Source organism: Typha latifolia, chromosome 5, assembly GCF_019914945.1.
Source record: "Typha latifolia isolate L0001 chromosome 5, TyphaL0001v2, whole genome shotgun sequence".
In the NCBI taxonomy this organism is placed as follows: domain Eukaryota; kingdom Viridiplantae; phylum Streptophyta; class Magnoliopsida; order Poales; family Typhaceae; genus Typha; species Typha latifolia.
The window spans coordinates 786,508-805,104 of NC_133090.1; the positions used below are offsets into that span (position 1 = coordinate 786,508).

General features: G+C 39.0%; 4 protein-coding genes across 5 annotated transcripts; 3 read left to right on the plus strand and 1 right to left on the minus strand.

Moving 5' to 3' along the window:
- The first annotated feature begins 227 nt into the window (after window positions 1–227).
- Window positions 228–3,133, plus strand: LOC140788753 (uncharacterized). Its single transcript, XM_073138179.1, is given in 6 exon segments — window positions 228–316; window positions 403–937; window positions 1,369–1,585; window positions 1,587–1,862; window positions 2,066–2,147; window positions 2,836–3,133. Coding segments are annotated over 5 exon segments (1,257 nt in total). The 5' UTR covers window positions 228–316; window positions 403–459; the 3' UTR covers window positions 3,040–3,133.
- Window positions 3,134–4,190: 1,057 nt separating this feature from the next.
- LOC140788752 (zinc finger CCCH domain-containing protein 32) lies at window positions 4,191–9,718 on the plus strand. Of its 2 annotated transcripts, none has more exons than XM_073138177.1 (3): window positions 4,191–4,536; window positions 7,283–7,393; window positions 7,509–9,718. In XM_073138177.1, exons 1-3 carry the CDS (start codon window positions 4,423–4,425, stop codon window positions 9,432–9,434), a joined length of 2,151 nt encoding a protein of 716 aa, XP_072994278.1. In that variant the 5' UTR covers window positions 4,191–4,422; the 3' UTR covers window positions 9,435–9,718. The 2 variants fall into 2 exon arrangements, with proteins under 2 accessions (XP_072994278.1, XP_072994279.1); XM_073138178.1 differs by having other exon boundaries at window positions 7,283–7,355.
- A 1,178-nt stretch (window positions 9,719–10,896) lies between these two features.
- Window positions 10,897–13,031, minus strand: LOC140788113 (large ribosomal RNA subunit accumulation protein YCED homolog 1, chloroplastic). Its single transcript, XM_073137243.1, has 2 exons — window positions 12,478–13,031; window positions 10,897–11,551 (listed from the first exon to the last, which is right to left on the minus strand). Exons 1-2 carry the CDS (start codon window positions 12,996–12,998, stop codon window positions 11,140–11,142), a joined length of 933 nt encoding a protein of 310 aa, XP_072993344.1. The 5' UTR covers window positions 12,999–13,031; the 3' UTR covers window positions 10,897–11,139.
- Window positions 13,032–13,193: 162 nt separating this feature from the next.
- Window positions 13,194–17,191, plus strand: LOC140789927 (uncharacterized protein At2g02148). The gene is made up of 9 exons (XM_073139838.1): window positions 13,194–13,316; window positions 13,434–13,722; window positions 13,890–14,016; window positions 14,114–14,452; window positions 14,549–14,711; window positions 15,631–15,754; window positions 15,851–15,901; window positions 16,489–16,752; window positions 16,933–17,191. The coding sequence occupies exons 2-9, from the start codon at window positions 13,537–13,539 to the stop codon at window positions 17,032–17,034; spliced, it is 1,356 nt and encodes a 451-aa protein (XP_072995939.1). The 5' UTR covers window positions 13,194–13,316; window positions 13,434–13,536; the 3' UTR covers window positions 17,035–17,191.
- The last annotated feature ends 1,406 nt before the right edge of the window (window positions 17,192–18,597 follow it).

Sequence of the window (18,597 nt, forward strand, 5' to 3'; positions counted from 1 at the left end):
CTATTGCTTCGATACTGTGCGAATTCGTGGGACTAGGAATGTTTTCTCTAGTTACAAGAGCGAGATTTGTAGTTGGGAGGAAATGCGACTGGCGTCCGGGATCCGGTGGTAGAGTTTGGTGTGAAGAACTAGGGTTTTGTGAAGCAAAATACGTAATTTCGTTAATATCTTGTTAATATTTAGGGAGGAGGGTTTTCTCCCAAGAAGCTTCGAGCGATGCTGCTGGGAGTGGAGAAAAGGAGGAAAGAGGAGGAAGAGATGGAGTCTAAGTTCTCGCTGAGATCCGAAACCGGAAGCACAGAGGTTGAAGAAATGCGTAAGATTTCTAACTTCCCCTTCTATATTCTCTCCACATTGTGAAATTTGTGGGAAAGATTTGACCTTTCAATATTCAATTGATAGAGCTGCAAATGGGGTTTGGTAGGTGGTAGCGGCTTGGATGAATGTAAGGATGTCAACATGGTGAGCTCCCTCTCGGAATGCTCTACTAAGTTGAAAGATAACGCCTTATTGATCTCGAGGATTAGATCACAGGAGGAGGATTCATTTGATTCTGAGAACGGATCATCCACTTTTGAATTCCACAAGGAACATGTCTCTAGCCGATCGCCTATTGTGCCGCCGTTCTCAAAACCTGCCCCGTCCAAGTGGGATGATGCCCAGAAGTGGATCGCAAGCCCCACTTCAAATCGGCAAAGCAAGGGTAGCGGAGCTCAAAAGAAGATGGAGAAGGTTGGTTTAGCTAGCAGCAGGCAGCAAGCGGCAAAGGTTGTGATGGAGATTGCAGATGAAATAGAAACTAAGAGGATTGATCATAGCCAAGTGAAGAAGGAGATTGGTAGGCCGAAGGCTGTGAATTGGGTGCCAGACCCTTTACCAGAACCAGATTCATGTGCCAAGACTGCATTTATCGAAAATGTGGTTGCTGATTCTTCAAGTAAGCAATACTAGATTTTGCATTACTTCATTATGTCTTCCTATGGTAGCCTGTTTATATGGTAAGTAAGACAATTTTGTTTTCCACTTGCATATCCATAATCAGAATAATTGCAAATAGAAAAACCTTTTCTATTATCATTATGTACTTGTTCCTGAAAGCAGTTTTTCGAGAATTGTTCAGTACCGTGGAATTTGGCCATTTCCTAGAAAGAAGAAAAGTTTTAAGATCATATTTGTACCTTGTTGACAATGATATCTTCATGATGAAAAAAAGTGGTTACTTTATGGCTGATAAATACTTAAAATTATTTATAAAGTATATGGGCTACATCTTTTGTCTTTATTTAAAGGATTCCTTGGTGTTGAAACTTAAAACTTGTCTCTATGCAAGTTTTGTTTGAGATTTTTGTTTTAATGTTAATTATGCAGTTTCTCATATATGTCATGATTCTACATCACTGCAAAGTGCTACGACACTTGTGACTCCCCTGTCAACAGTCAGATCTGTTTCCATGAGAGATATGGGCACTGAAATGACTCCTATTGCTAGCCAAGAGCCTTCTCGGACAGGAACTCCTGTTACGGCGACTACACCTTTGAGAAGTCCTAACTCTTCTAGACAATCGACTCCACGACGAACAGCACCAAAGTCCCAACAGTGCTGATACTTCAGATAAATTTGGTGACTGTAGCACAAAAGAACTCAGTGAAAAGGAACTGCAGATGAAAACTAGACGAGAGATAATGATTCTTGGCACTCAGTTAGGAAAGACCAATATTGCAGCATGGGCAAGCAAAGAGGAGGAAGAAACGGCTGCATCTGTTTACCTTAAAACCTTGCCAGTGGATCAACCTGGCAAAAGTGTAATTGAGATCCGTGCTGCTGCCTGGGAGGATGCAGAGACAGCCAAGTACTTAGCCAGGTTCTGAACCTTTGCATTTATACTTTTGGGTCGATATATTTAGCCAGGTTCTGAACCTAAGCAATTCACTGTTAAATCAGAAAACAAGAAAAAGCAATTCACTGTCATTTAATCATTTCAATGCTCCAACGATTAAGTAGTCTTTTCTAGGTGAATGCACATTCTGAATTCCTCTTTGGGACAATAAAGGATTCATTTTTCAGATTTCAACGGGAAGAGATCAAGATCCAGGCATGGGAAAATCATCAAAAAGCAAAAACAGAAGCTGAACTGAGAAAAATTGAGGTAATAAACTGTCATTGTGAATAAGAATTTTGTGAAGAGGCATTAATCAAATTAAAAGGGGATTGTGATGTCATTTCGGTTCCTTTCTTATCGTCATGCATTTTTTTTAGGCTGCAACATTGTTTGTACTGTATGTTAAGAAAGAACTGTGGACGATCCCTAGGAATGGTGCCTATACCTGGTGGTAGAATGATTGCTAGGTTGCTCTAGCAATATTAGTCATCTTAAGTTGCTCTGAAACCAAAATTAATTGCTGGTAGTGAAAGAAGTAGTTTGAAGTCTATTTTGTAACTTCATATTTCACTTTGCAACTGGCAAAATAGTATCAAAGTAAGCATTTAAAAAGCTTATACCAGAAATATTCAACAACTATTATTAAGTTAAGCATTTAAACACCGTGAGAATTGGTAGAACAAAACTGTCATGTTCTTTTTTCTACGGAGAAAGTCATGTATCTATTAATCTGATATATGGTAGAATTGCCACCTGAAGGACATGAGAGACAAGGTTAATATGGCATAGTTCATATATGCAATATTGTTTTATTTTTCATACATAACTTATCTCTCAGACACATGCGATCCTTGTCCAGTTGGTAAAGATAGTAAGAAGGCTACTAAAAAATAGTTAGTATCTGCTGCAATATGCTTTGCTCTATACGATATTAAACTGCGCCATGTATGTGAAGGTTGAGGTAGAAAGGATGAGAGCACGCTCGCAGGAGAAGCTTATGAACAAGTTAGCAGCTTCAAGGCATAAGGCCGAGGAAATGCGTGCATTAGCAGAGGCCAAAAGAAGCCAACAAGCTGCAAAAACAGCACAGCAAGCAGAGTATATCCGAAGAACTGGCCGCGTTCCTCCCCCATTTTCTTGCTGGAGTTGGTGCTCCTAGTTCTCTGTCTCTCTCTCTCTCTGAAGTAGAGTGTTTCAAAATGTTAATTCTTTTATTCCACCAATTGTGCAAGCTTGAACAACTGTATTACAAGGTAATAAAAAGTGATTTCCTCATGCAAGTTGTTTGTTCTTCTGTTCTTTTGCAAGTCTAGCAGCTAATTAATTTCTCTGCTATGTAAGAACAAAAACACAGAAAGGTTGATCTCAGTTGACTTAGTCTTTCCATGGATTCTAGGGAGAGCAAGATGTATGCAGCAGCCTTATGCCGTTTCTTTTGCAATGGCAATATTGGTCTCTTGAAATTGAGTACATTTATTTTTTATATTAGATATACATCCTTTTATAATAAAATATGTATAATTTGCACACAAGAGATCTAGATCAAATTGCCTCTTTCTAAAAGCATTGTGCATTAGTATGAAAATCTTATGCAGTTATCTAGAATATTTGGTGTGTTAATTAATATGATATCGAGGTTTTGAGTTTGTATTGTTTAAATCAATGTAAGTACTATTATACTGACCACTTTCGGATCAATCCTAACTCTATCCAAATGTACTAGTTGGTGGTATTTGGTAAGGTTGAATACTACAGCCAGGTGTTCAAGTTGCTGTGATCGATCTCCAACCAAAAGCATCACGTTATTAGTCTGAGTCACATAATCTTCATGTTAAGCTTTCTTGAATCCTCTCACTTGAACACGTTGCATAGTTAGGTACTTTAATCTAATGACACCTTCTTAACCAAATATTCATTTTACGAAAATACCCTTCACTCTTCTATTCCTTGAAGTGGTCCGGTTGTTGGTAATAATAACGCCAAACAGAGGGTCCTTTTCCAAAGAATCCTCTAACTAATGTAATTACATAGGGAGGATAAAAAGGGAAATACACAGACACAAAGTGGCTTCCTTTTTGGGAAGCACTCGCACTCACGTGAGCAGATCCTTTACATTTCCTACCGCAGAAATTTCCTGCGTTCGGGAACTTTCCGGTCTATAATTGCGACCCGGTTAGAGGCTGCCAAGTACCCCCTTTTCTTAATTAAAATGTAGAGTAAAAAATAATTTATGGATACTTAAAGGGCTTGTTTGCAAAAGCCCCAAAGACTTTTAATGTAATTCCCTCTCCCGGCGTTCTTTTTTAATCTCTCTCGTGCTTCCTTCTCCTCCTTAGATCTGTTAATTTTTATATATTTCTCTCTCTTTACCCTATCTTTCTCTCACTACCTTCATCTCTTTTTCTCCCGCCGCCGTGACGCCGCGAACTTCTACCTCTGCCGTAATCTCTGGGATACTCTTCACGGATCGACTTCTCCATCTTGGAACCGCGCAGGGGGGAGGTCGAATCGACCTTGGATTGGTTGGTTGTTCGTTTGGGTAATGGAATCCGACAGCGGCCGTGAGGGTGTCCGTACGATGACGGCTGAGGAGGAGGCGCAGAAGAGGAATACGGATTGCGTCTACTTCCTGGCGTCGCCATTGACCTGCAAGAAGGTACTTTTCTCTTTCCTTCTGTTGTTTCCTTTTCCGATTATATGCTGTATGGCGGTTTCTTTTTTATATATTTGGTGTTTCCTTGCTTTTGTGTTTGCTATGTTAGGTTTAGGTGTTCTTGGAGATTTTGGGTAGTGCAAAATTAGAAATTTTAGGGTTTTGGTTGCGGAAGAGCGGGAAACTGGTGGTGTGTAGGAAAAAGTTTTTTTTTTTTTGTGTTGTTGTTGATATGTCTGTGTGGTTCAGGTTTTTGATTGAGATAAATCAGATCAAAATCTCGGTAGTATTGCTTTCTTGGGAAGAAAGAGAAACTGACGTGGGAATTGGCTGTAGACATTTTACTACTCTTTCATCATACTTGTTCTTATTTCTTTTATCTTCTTTCTGAAGATTTTTGGTTTACATTTAGGCATGCTCTATGTTGAGCTTTTTATTACTAGTGCTATATGACCTGCTGCATGGTAACAATCACCTAATCAGAACTCAGGTGTTATTCATCTTACTGTTTATTTGGTAATTTTGTTAATAATGTTGGGAAAGATCATGTAGTAGGAGCATTCATATAACTGGTCTGTGCACCTTTAGGTTGTGTAATCCTGAAGGACCTGAACTACCTAGCATAGAAAGACCTTACCTTGAGTAGAATCACTAATGTGATGTACTTTTCTTTCTATCATGTGAGAAGTTCAAAAGCTTTTTATGTAAGATGTAACCTTTTATTTGAATTAATCAAATTTAAATTGGTATTAATTGAATGCTAACTGTTCCATACACAGACATGAGACCATTTAATGTTTAATGCCCTTTAATCGACATTTCTCATTACTAATCAGTATTGTAATGTTATTATGTATTCAGATCACATGCCAAAAAATCCCAGTTCACTATGAATAGGAAGAATATTATCCTGTCAGATTTTGGCAAGTGAATAGTTGCAAATTCACAATCAGTGCTTCTTTCAATATCAGCAACTGTTTGCCAATCTCTTTAACTTATTACTTTTGTTGGATAATGCAGTTATATACCTTATATGCAACCACACATGAATATGTAGTTCACGCTCTGCATTACGCGGAATCTAGGTACCCACTTGTCAATTGAGCTGCATAGCAGATACTTAAGAGTCCCACCAAGGCTAAACATTTCAGATATAGGTAGTGCAGATTAACTAGCTTTTTGAACATTAAAGGATATATCATATATGTTTTACACATATTTTCTTTAAAAATATTTACTGCATACGACCACATCACCATGAAACATTATTTTGTTGTGTTGATGGGCAAAGTGATTTTTCCTCTTCAGTGAGAAGACAAGAGAAGCAAAGAGAAAGAAGCACAAAATGGCAATTACAACCCAAATTTTATTCTTATTTCCTACCTTTTTTCATTCAAACCTGATTAATTTAGAGATAGAGGGTCTCCTGAGGATACGTTCCATATATTTTCCTCCTTTTATTCCTTGTCTTCTTTTCTCCAAACAATGAAATGGAAATTTTCATATATTTTCCTTCTCTTTGGTTCCTCCAGTGCAAAAATAGTGTAAATATTTCTTCAGTTCAGCTGAAAAATGTGTTTGTTAAGATTGTATTGAAGGTCAGAGTTGGTGAGAGTTATTTTCTCTGTTAGTCTCTCCTTTCTTTTTCCTCCCTTCCCCTTTTTCCCTCTCTGCACTTTAGTTGAGTCGGCAGAGGAGATCTTTGTCACAAGCTAGCTTTAAGCTCATCATATTGCTTTATATAAGTTTCTGGATTCTTCGTGAAACCTCCATTTTACTGACACTTCTTCGAAGAAAAGGAAGCATAATTTTGTCCTTTTAGTATGTTCTTGTTTATCTTCCTAAGTTTCTTATTTCTTTCACTTAAATTCTTATAGGGGCTATTTTTAGTCAAAATATGTATGATTGCCTGCCATCATTACTGATGGTGGATGGCTTTGCTTCAAAATGGCCAAATAAATAAACAATTAACTGTGCAAACTTTAGTTAGTTTGAAGTCTCAGTTTTTTGTTAAACAAATTTATTAATTATTATCCTTGCAAGTTAAATTGCAATTTTACCATAATTAAAACTGTTGTACGGTTGTATACAGTACACATATATTTGAAAAGAGAGACAGATAAAGAAAGAGCTTTGTATTTAGATCTATAAAGTCGTGCTTTTGTTTCAATCTGCTTTTACCAGAGAACTTACTAGCATTTGTAATTTTTCCCTTCTGGTAATTGATCTCTTCCCTATAGTTGACAATGATAAATTTTATGGAATTCTCGGTGAAATTTTTTTTTGAGGATTTGATCTGCTTCTGGCATCTAGTAGGACTTGATTGTGTTTCCTTTTATCTATCATATGAAGATTAAGTGGGAATATAGTGGCTTGAATTTATTATGATGAAATTTGGAGAAAATAACAAATTATATACTAATGACTGAATCTTTAGTTCCGTAAATTGGAAAATTTGTATGGAGTTCAGATATCAATTGGTTATTGACTTATTTGATGACTTCATTGAGGTGTTGTAACTGTTATTGTCTTGAACCTTCACTCTAATTTGCTTGTGCATTTATTGGACAATATGTTTCACACTTCTTGTTTGGTATTCTTTTACGTTATAGACCGTATTTTTCTGCTCTATTGTAGGTATTGTCCAATAAATGCGGAGGGCAATAAATATAGGATTAACTCAATAAATATAGGATTCAATTGAGTCTTCTTAGCTTCTATCATTTTTAACATATTTTTCTCTTAACAGGGCAGTGAATGTGAATATCGTCATAGTGAAGGTGCCAGAGTTAATCCCAGGGATTGTTGGTACTGGTTGAATGGTAACTGCTTGAATCCAAAATGTTCATTCCGGCACCCGGTTAGTCCTGTGTGTGTGTGTGTATGCACGCACAAACACAACACTTGAACATTTCTCTATTAGGTATATGTTATATATTGTATTAGAAGCTTACGGCTGCTTTTACTTTCCTCAGCCACTTGATGGTATTTTTGGAGCCCCTGCAACTTCAGGACCTGCTGTACCTTCTCTGTCACAAGCTCCAGCATCAGCGCCAATTCCTGCATATTACTCTGCTTATAACACGAGCAAACAGAGTGTTCCATGTTATTACTTTCAGAAGGGTAACTGTATAAAAGGTGATAAATGTCCTTTCATGCATGGACCACCTGCAGCTGGCAAGCCTGTTCCACATCAGGTGGCAAAGGTTTCTACAACTATTACTGAAACACCTCAGACTCAGAAAACAGATTCTTGGCTTTTAAAGGAGTGCACACAACAAATTGTAGCTAGTCAACTAAATACCCCTGTAGTTGGTGTTGATAAGTCAAAAATGGCTGTTCATAAGCCAGTCAATTTACCTGCGACTTCAGCAAAGCCTGTTACCAGGGCTAAGGGTGCATTTAATAGTGTACAATCACTGAAGGGGAATTCAGAAAAATCAGATGATGACCATCACAGTTTCCAGCAAAACCATCTTTCTATTGATAGTTGCTATGTACAAAACAGAACAAAAAGTTACCAACTGCAGCCTTCGGATGACCAATCCCAAAATGGTCGGGAGGCTGATGAGTTCTTAGGGGAGTCTTCTCCTGGTTTTGATGTTCTTGTGGACAATGAGGATGATGATTCTGATTACATGCACAATGAGGAAGACCTTTGTAGAGCATCAGCTCAAGGTGAAAGGGATTTGAATGCTTTTGATAATTATGAATACCACCACACTGATGATGAACTTGTAGCCAAATATGGAAGAGATCGATACAGTGGAATGCAGGAGTATGACTGGCTTGGACAGGCACATGATAACTACGAATGGGAACGACGGCATGAGGGTTCCGCTGAGAAGATTTCAGACAGACCATCCCTATCTGAAAGAAGACTTTTGCATAGGGAGACCAAGCATGGTGATATGGACAGTTCTGATTTGCGCCATCGGCTACTAAAGCGGAGAAGGCATAACGGTTCAAGATCCACTGCTAATCCTGATGTTCTTCATGGTGAACGCCACCGGAGGGATCACTACGTTGAGGAGAGACGGGATGGTCCTCGTGATAGGCAGCAGGTTCCTCGTGAAGCCTCCATTAGCACCCGCCTGCAAGGTAGAATAAAGCTTCCTGGGAGGTCTTCACCACATAGGATTGATTTACGAACTGAAGAAAGAGACGGAGGACCTCGACACAGATTATCACCAGTGAGGCCAATGGACTTCCAAGGGAGGCTCCAGGGAAGACTAAGGCGGAAGCCAGATGAGGAGTTTTCTTTGGTTGCGAGGAGCTACAGAGGCAGGCTGATTAAAAGAGATGGTGTGGAATCTGTGAACTTTGCTGGTCCAAAAAGTCTTGCAGAGCTTAAAAATCCAAAGACCAGTGAGAGAACTACTGGTTTAGAGCTGGATTGCGTTAAAGTTGGCAAAGTAGTTAAGCATCGAGAATCTGAAGGTACTCTTCCATTTGAAGGCCCCAAGTCTCTCAGTGTCATATTGAAGAGGAAAAGAGAGGCAGACTCCGGCAGTGGTGTGCTGTCCAGTGATGAAAGAGAAGGTGAAAAAGATGCAGAAGCTCAGTGCATTACTTCGGTGGTGGAGAAGAAACACAATGAGAAACACAATGATAACTTCAGTGAAGAAGGAGAAGAGGAGGGTCTGATCCATCCGGAAGTTGATGATTTAGTTTATCATGGTCAGTCTTCAGCTAATGGTGATGTGCTTGGAACTGTAGGCAGTAGGGATATGGGTGCTATGAATGGAAAAGAGCTAGAGCATTATGATCAGAAGGATGGAGATTCTGATTATGAGGAAATGGAGAACTCCAAAGCAGAAGAGGGGGCATATCAGGAGGTCGACGATGAATTGGACGATGAGGATGACTTTGCCAGGAAAGTTGATGTTATGTTTTCCTGAGATTTGAGTAAACAGACACTCGTGGTTCTTTATTCATGTGACTGAAGCAAAAGTCTGTTGCTTCTCGAATCTCAGAATTTGGTGGCGCTGTTATTTTTTATTATTATTACAGTAGCAAAGCCTAGGATGAGAGTAGAAGAGGAGAGTTGAGAGGACTCAGTGTTGCTTTACTGAGTTTCTGATCCTTGTGGTCACCTTTTATTGTGTTACTTACTTGACTGACTGCAACTGTTTTGTCTATCTATGCGTCAAAGAGATGAGATAATGAATTACTTATGCAGAGGGTATATTATTACTTGCCAATTTTTAAACTATCAACATCTCAGATGCTCTGCATCACAAGCACATCTTGCATTTATTTTGTACGTATATGTGGCATTTATGTTTGAATTGAGGGAATGAAAAAGAAAAAGAAAAAGAGAGAGTGAGAGTGAGAAAAGAATACAAGAGAAAGGTAGAAAAGAGAAGAGAAATAATTCTTTTCTCCAGATTTATATTTACGAGAGACATAAAGGAAAAAAAGGTTTGGTTATATCTTTATTTCTCTCATCCAAGTCTCTATTTCGGAGAGGGAAAAAATTTGATTGCCTTTTTTTTCTCTCTTTCTTCTCTATTCTCTTCTAATCTAAAGAAGAGAAAATATTTCTCTCCACTAAATTTTTTCTTCTCTTCTCTTTCTTTCTCCATCTAAACGGAGTATTAGAGTTGGTAGAGTGAAAAATAGATAAAACGTGATAGAATGATAAAAAATACCACTACTTTTACAAACTTTGTTGTAGAAAATATTACTAAATTTTGGTACCGAGTAGATCTATGCAGGAAGACAGTAGCATTATTCCATCCTTAGCAACGGTAGAATTTTCTACGAAGCAACGCAACCCGGTGCTTGTAGTAATCATGCAAAGAGTTCTCGGATTCCATGAACGCGAAATCTTCGTCGTCGAGAGTTATCTGCCTGATGAATAACTCTGCTGCCGGAGACAACGCCACCACTCCTGCCACCTTCTCTATGCATTTCAAGGTGGCTTCATTTGAGGGCTGTGGAGCAACAACTTCCTTTCTTCGTACTAATTGCTTCTCTTCTTTCTCCATGGAATCTCTCTACTTCCAGTATAAAATGAAGAGAGAATTATCCCGCTGAGAATCTGAGATGACGATAAATATGAGAACCAATAAATTCAGATGATAAAGATGTTAAGGAGAGGATGAGTTGGACTTTTTAAATGATACGATCTTATTCGAGTTTCAGATGGATAAGGTTACTGTATACATTAAAATTCTATCTTAACTAACTAGTTTAGGATTACACAAAATCTCAACTAACAGAGTTCAACTTATAGGTGGGATAGAATAAAATCCCATAAATACGTGATTTCTTTTTCTTTTCCTTTTCCTTTTTTCAGACGGAAACAACAAACACTCAATCGGTAGGATAAGTATTGACTGTTGAGACACAACAACGTACAAAAAGGTTCTTCAAGTCACCATTTAAATAATGTTACCAGCCAATAGTAGTAATTTGATCCTTGATCATGCTTCAAATTACATTAAAAAAGAAAAAAAAATTGATTTGGTTTACATGTCTCAACTGTAAGAATGACACAACAAAATAGAATCTCAGAGCAATGAAGCAGCTGCAAGGAAGTCATCAGTATGCAGATTGTTCGATAAAACTCAGCTAATATAATGTTGCTTCGGCAATATGTTAAGTTTGCTGCATCCGCTTTCTTAATCCCTTCAAAGGTCCATATTCGTCCGTACTTTCGATCACCTCTTTGCTGCAATTGCAACTGCTCTTATTCAGATTTGTGCCGCATTTGAGGCATAAACCTTTACAGATTGAACTGCATACAGCATTTATTGTTATCTCCACATGCACGATATCGCGAATGTGCTTTGATATATCGATTTCCTTTTCTTCAGATGGAAAATAGAGCCTGTCATCCAAGTCTATGTCTTCATCCTCATCTTCCTCATTGCTGCTTCCGAAGGAGTTTTTCGACTTGTCCTGTCCAAACATCACTCCCATGTTGATTACATCGGGTTCCTCTATAGGATCTTCACTTAATAAAAGAGTAAAGTTTGAGAATATGCACTCAGCAGCTGGTTCAGCACACCTGGGAAAAGGAAATGTTATTCGCAGATATACTAACAGTGTCAGGCTGCCAGCCATTGCATTAGAAAAGAAAACAAGGAGTAATTGCGACAGTGGAAAGAACAAATCAGGGACGAAATTATTACTCAATAGTGGACCAAGTAATACCAAGTGAAAGTCCCAAACTTTCCAACGTTACTGATCTGAACAGTATTTTGAATATGTATATTGGTGCAGAACATTTCATAACTCTAGTTGTGTTATACAAGAAGCGTGCCCGAAGAGTTTGCACATCTGTCTCAACCTCTGCTGTAAAATACATGATGGAAGGTATACACTGAGACAAACAAGTAGAGCAATTGACAGAAAACATACTACATGCATGTGAAAGCAACAGTCTGCATCATTTTCTGTAGGATTCTTTTCTCCTTGTAAAGTTGTAAGAACTCCACATTCCAGAACAGAAACCAAGGTTCAGTTAAGAAAGCAAGGTAAATAAAGATATGACACAAGGGAAACTATAATATCATTCTTAGACAGAGCTAAATCTCTTTCCATGTCTTCAGACTTCTTTCCTCACTTTGCATGGAAGACCCAAGTAGTACTAGAAGGCTAGGAGCAAAAATCTTAAAAAGAGAGGAGAAAATCCAACAATTTTTTCGGCATGACAAACACACACACACACACACACAGTTATCAGAGTGTCAATTTGCTCTAAGTGTAATACGCCTCTTCTATAAATGAGGTCCCATTTTACTCCAGAAACATCCAGTTTTGGAACAATTAGACATCATTCAATCAAAGTAATATATGCCATTTTAATATAAGTGGTGAAGTTATACATAGAATAGAAAGAACATCGATGAAATCCAATTACCCAAAAAGAGAAGAAATAAGTTTTCCAGACACGAAGATAAGCAAGCAAGAAGGGGAAAGGGACACACCCACCTGTTGCAGCCGAGAGTGATCACAGTCCGAACGATCCCATCCAACCTCAACCTCCTCCTCCGCCTCGTCACATCTACCGATACAAGCACCGGAGTCTCCTCCTCACCCAAAGGCGCCTCCTTTCCCCTCCTCGCCGGAACCCTTATCCCCATCTCCGACGCCCGAGACCTCGACACGGCGGTGGAGAGCTTCCCCAGCCCAAGCCGCTCGAGCGTGGTGGAGTACTCCACGTGGCACACCGACGGGTCCCTCCGGTACACGACGGCGCCCTCCCACGGCGAGCCGGCGAGGTCCTCGTCGACGCAATCATCTACGATGCCGAAGTCGGTGGTCTCGGAGATGGTGAAGGACGAGGAAGGGCGAGCCGAGGTGCGTAAGAGGACGGTTGGGGATTTGGAGGTGAGATATGGGAAGGTTAGGGTTGGGCTTGGAGTGAAAGGGGCGGAATTGGGAGAGGAGAAAAGAGGGAGGAGTTTGATGGGGTGGGAGAGAAGGGACGAGTGAGGGAAGAGGAGAGCCATTAATGGTGGGTTGGAGTTTGGGTTTCTTTTGGGGGCTTTATCGGTGAGGTTTATGGGGGGGGGGGAGAAAATTTCAAATTACACCCTATATTTTAGTATTTACGAAAATTTCAAGCTATTTGTAATTCGACCCTCCTATTGCCTCTAAATTATTATTATAGTACCTATTAATACTACTAAACAACTATCCTATTCAGCTTAGTAGTAGGAATTATAAGAGGCTGCGGGGAGACTACCGGCTCGGAAGCAGGTGTGGAGTTGCCGGAAGACAGCCTCGGAGACAGGCTCCGCCGTTCTAAGGCTCAGCTCCGTCATCAGGTTCGGAACTCTCTCTCTCTCTCTGTACCTCTCTTTCCCTCTCTCTAAGAGCTCAAATTTTGGGCTTCTCCAAGCCAAATCCGGAAATGGCGCTAGGGTTTTCTATCCAATTCCCAGGTTTCTTCGGAGGGGAGTCGAAGGAGGTGGAAGGGGGAGGGGAGCTGTCGCTAGGGCTCCGGCGGTGGCGGTGGAGGAGACGGCGGAGGGAGGTCTTGGAGCCATGGGAGCTCGGGTTCCGATGCAGCACTATAACATGAGAGCAGGGAGCTCTTACATCAGTGGCTCTTTGCACGATCTTAACACCGTGGATGGTCGCCAGAACGAGATCGAAGGGATCAGCGATGTGGATCGCGAGGCGGTTACTGAGGATAGCTTGGAGAACGAGGATGAGGAGTCCAATTCCGTGGTATGATGCCTCGGTCTCTTGGTCTTTTCATAAAAGTTTGAATTTTGAGAAGATTTGTTCTTTATCGTGGCATGAGGAGTTGATTAGATATGGGGTTTTGGGTTGTTTGGATTTTGGAGTTTGGAGTTTTCATTTACACAAAATATTTGTCTTTGATGGTTCCTCAGGACTGCATGCATGAATCGTATAGGAATTCGTTAGCTCTGCATGGTGTAGGAGTAGATGAAGAGCGTTCTGTACTCGAGAACAGTAGCAGGTCTTCTACTCCGCCTTACAACATCCTCACCACTGAAGGTATCTTATCTTGGCAGATTCATAATATTGGTATCACATTGCAAACTTTGATTTCTCCTACTTGTTTTGGTCCTTCTCATTTCCAACTTTGGAGCAGATGTTTTGCCGCTTGAAACAGCAAGGGCGAGGTTCTTGGAAGTCATTGTTGATCATTTTATCACTGAGCATGTAGTTGAGGTAGCAGAATCTTCTGCGGTGGATTATGTTCAAGGGCACGACAAATTGAACAAAAGGAAGCCACGAGAAGTTCGTTATGAAGGTGACCCGAGGTTTGCCTTGCCATTAATGTATATTGCAAATTTGTATGAGACATTAGTAAATGATGTTAACATCCGCCTCGCTTCGTTGGACGGTATTCGAGAGAAAACAATAAAAGTAGCTCTTGAAGCTGCTGGTGGTTTGTATAGGAAGCTAGCAAAGAAGTTTTCGAGAAAAGGTACAGTGGAGCTTACATGCATATGCAAGATGATGGGAGCTAACTTTCTGTGTGACTGATTTGTTTATCTATACTTTCCTGTTTGTGATGTACTAGGTCATTGTAGCTTTAAGAGAAGGGAACTGGCAACTTCTCATTCAACGAGGACAAGATTTCCTGAGCTTGTAGTGCAAGAAGAAAAGCGAGTTCGTTTTGTTGTAATCAATGGTTTGGAAATTGTCGAGAAACCAATCAGTATGACTATGGAGGATGCCGAATGGTATGTATATTTACAAAAATCTGAGTTTATGATGCCTTTGGTTATGACTTTATTTAGGCATATTTATTTTATTTACAAGTAAACTATCATGCATGAGTTGCAAAATATAAAAATAAAAGCCTGATCAGTGACTCAAATACCTAAAGAGAGTAGGTGTAAAATGATATTTCATGTCTGAAGGGGACATTAATCACTTCTTTTGGTTGTCATATGGTGTATGCTTAAAAGGGGTTTAAACTGGATAGGCTTATCTAACTTATCTATAGGCATGGATGGTCGTGCCAGTGGCTAGAGCTTGCATCGCTCAGACTCCTGTCGCGATCCAGATCTGCAACTTAAATTTTTAATTGACCAATCTGACCCTCTCTCTCTCCCTTTTTTCTTCCTCCCTCAAGCTAGGGCACCCGACAAGGGTGCGAGCGTTGCGAGCTCAGGTGGTGGCGAGCGGCAAAGTTGTCTCGGCAAGCAACGAGCCGGCGACGGCGAGCGGTGAAGGGAGTAGTCCTTTACCTTTTTCTCTTCCTCTCTTACGGCACGTGTCGTGCCGTGCTGTGCTGTGTCGTGCCTATGGCACGACTATCGTTGTGACTATCGGAACCTTCCTTATTAGCAGGAATCTGTCGAACAAGAGGGATAGAAAGGGAAGAAATCGTTAGAATTCGATAGGGGCATTGATCATTCAGCATCGAGATGCTTAAAGAAGCAAATTAATCTAGAAGGCAAATACAGTATATTAGAAATAAGTAGAATAATGAACTATGGTAATTCATTCACCTTTATTTATCTTTTTCCGAGAATATTTGAGAAAGAGTTTATTTTGGATGAATTAGTTGTTTGATGGAAAAACATGAGTTTGACTCGTCGAAATGAGATTGCTGTCTTATCTATCTTCTCATGACAAATATGCATGGGACAACAGGTTCAAACGCTTGACTGGTCGAAATGAGATTGCTATATCTGCAAGTGACTATAAATTTTACTCCCCTCGTCACAAGTACAGGCGAACTGCATCTCAACCAACATTTAGCATTCCTGGTTCCACTGTAAGTTGCATATTAAGTAATATATGCCTCGGGATTTATATGCTACACAGAGGGCAACTAATTTCTGTCATTCTGTTTTCTTTTATACTTAATTAGGCATTCTCAGGGAGTGATTGTTCACCACTGGGTAGTGCACCACTGAATGAGGTAAGAGCGCCTGATGTCATTCCTTGTCTACATTGTTCTATGAGTATGTTACTTGCTTGTCATGTTCCACCTGAGATTCGGATGTCATAAAAGAAAATATCCTTTGCTAGTTGGTTGACAGAGATGAAGTTTTCTATCTTAAATGTCCTTACAAAGGGGGATTAAATGAATATCATTACTTTTGTGCACTTGCAAGAAAATGAACTGCTAACATCAGCATTGTGTCATGTGAATTATGTTTCCTGGTTCGTTTATTCAAGTGTGGGCTCACCTAAAGGCAAGGCATTTGTCAAGTTGAGAAAAGTGGCGGTTGGCATTAGGTTACAATCTCGCCGATTGGTTGGATATGAAAGGATAAAAAGGATCACAGGGCAATAAGGGCTGCAAAGATATTTAACAGGACTGTTGTAAAATAGATAGTTGATATGATTTTGCAATTTCAGTGATCATATGTGCAATCTAAGAAATTATGTTTTTCAACTATTCAGTTGCTAGTGATGATTTATAGGTATAATGTATCTCTTGTGTCAATTTGGCAGAAAAGGTACTCAGAAAAGGTACTAACTTTGCTTCATCTACTCTTTCAGCCACAAAATCAGCAGCAGTCTCCACCAAAGCAGCATATGCAACAACTGCCAAACCAACCCCAGTTTCACCATCTCCAGCAAACACATCACCAAATAGTTCAGCAAAGCCAACATACTCCACACTTTCCTCGCATACATCAGTGTGGACATAATTCTCATGTACCTGATATTCCTCCAGAGCATCAACCTCGTAATATGCCCCAACACGTGCCTTGTTTGCAATCACTCTCTGTGGGCCATCTTGCAGGGCGTTTGCATCTAGTGGTGAGAAAATTTCCTTTCTTTTGTTACACGCTAAAAGGTATTAAAAGATTATTTTAATCTTTATGGTTTGCTGAAAAATCAAATTATGAGAAACTGTCTCTAAGCAACTGATACATTATTTTGCCTTTTTTTATTGCGTTAAAGTTTCCTGCTTACACTTTGATGGGTTTTATGTTTCAGCCAACAAGTCCTGCAAAGTTTTGTGACGAATGTGGTTCCCCCTATTTGAGAGAGACTTCTAAATTCTGCTCCGAGTGTGGCAGTAAGAGGTTAGGGACCTGATGAAATGTATTTGTAATGTCTTTGTCTGTTCTCTTGTTCTCTTCTCTTATCCACAGCATGTCTAGGAATAGGGGCTTGCATCTTTAGATTTTCTGTTGGCTTGTACTAGTTGAATATGTCAGCACTGCCAATGAATTATAGATCTTTTTTCTTGCCAGTACTGCTGTATATACTTCTTACAATGAAATCTCATGTGCATGACAAATTTTTCACACCATACTTTCTCTCGAAAAGTTGGAGAAAGAGATCGATTCATAGAGGTAAGTTTGTAGCTGTCTGTGGCACACAGTAATTATTGATGGGTGAACTAAAGAAATCGCTGGGATAGCGAAAGAAAAGAGGAAGCCTTCAAATATTGAGCATATAAACAGTCATCCAACAGCTCATCATAGACATCCAACTTGGGAATTCCAGCTTCAGTTGGGCTGGAAAAAGAATTGAATTATTTCTCCGTTAACTGCAGCTCTCTGGACAATGGTGTAATGATGTGCCAATCAACGCTTATCTTTATTCTACATTGAAGCAGCAAATATAGAACAAATATCAATCCTAATTATATTACCCACTTATTGCTAACAAAGTTCTTTTTTTCATAAATTGTTTATACTTTATGTATATCTTTTACATGTTAATCTTTATCAGATGTGGTTATAGTTGATACGTCTTTCAGAAGAAATTATTCTTTTCTATTTAATAGTTTGGTTCCTTTTTTTATATCTATTTGACTTGTATTTATTCCACAAATTAATCCTTTGTCTTCTGTTTTTGTCCTTTAGGACTTTATTACTCTATTGGTTGTCTTTATTTCTGTAAAACATCTACTTCCCATACTTTATTTCTAAATATTTTATATTATCTCTGCATCTTTAATTTTTTTTTCTTTTAGTGCCAATAAAATAAGGAATAAAACTTTGTCAACAACTATTCATTTGGTGTTTCAGGTTTTATTTTTAGTTGCTTATTCTACTTCTTTAAATGCGATTTTTTTTCTGATTATCATACTTATTTTAATTACTTTATCATCACTAGTTCCTGTTATTCTAAAGTTTTTCTTGTTTCTTAATCATATGAATCTTCACCATTTTTCTTGATTATATTACACTACAATATGCATAGCACGTCATAGATTGGTGGCTTAGCATTCGTCTACGTATTATTTTCAGATCTAATTAATGGTATGAAGAACAAATTAACTAATATTCTTCTGTTATATTCTTGTGAAAGTAAACAAAAATGGGGGGTTTGGCTTGGAAAAGATGTGCCAGTCTTTACTTTTTAATCTTTTTATTTATTTATTTTTATTTCCAGACAAGCCAAGTCCTAGTTAAAGTTGACGTAAATGTTGTTAAGATTTGATCTTCAAATTAACTGATTAAAAATTGACATAATTCATAGGGTCAATTTATATTACAAATCTGTTTGCTGGAGAGTATTAGGATTCGGATCCTCTAGTGAGAATCTAATATTTGGTGATTAATTGACCCGTGATGTGTTAACACAGAAGCTTCTAAACTCTCTAACATAAATTTATACAAATTATTCATCAATCATGTCCTATATGAG

Excerpts from the sequence above, each read along its gene's own strand:
- LOC140788752 (XM_073138177.1), top strand. The coding sequence starts at position 4,423 with ATGGAATCCGACAGCGGCCGTGAGGGTGTCCGTACGATGACGGCTGAG. Across the intron at positions 4,537-7,282 it reads CGCCATTGACCTGCAAGAAG|GGCAGTGAATGTGAATATCG; the intron begins GTACTTTTCTCT and ends TTCTCTTAACAG. Across the intron at positions 7,394-7,508 it reads AATGTTCATTCCGGCACCCG|CCACTTGATGGTATTTTTGG; the intron begins GTTAGTCCTGTG and ends TACTTTCCTCAG.
- LOC140788113 (XM_073137243.1), bottom strand. The coding sequence starts at position 12,998 with ATGGCTCTCCTCTTCCCTCACTCGTCCCTTCTCTCCCACCCCATCAAA. Across the intron at positions 11,552-12,477 it reads ATCACTCTCGGCTGCAACAG|GTGTGCTGAACCAGCTGCTG; the intron begins GTGGGTGTGTCC and ends TCCTTTTCCCAG.
- LOC140789927 (XM_073139838.1), top strand. The coding sequence starts at position 13,537 with ATGGGAGCTCGGGTTCCGATGCAGCACTATAACATGAGAGCAGGGAGC. Across the intron at positions 14,017-14,113 it reads CAACATCCTCACCACTGAAG|ATGTTTTGCCGCTTGAAACA; the intron begins GTATCTTATCTT and ends ACTTTGGAGCAG. Across the intron at positions 14,712-15,630 it reads ACTATGGAGGATGCCGAATG|GTTCAAACGCTTGACTGGTC; the intron begins GTATGTATATTT and ends ATGGGACAACAG.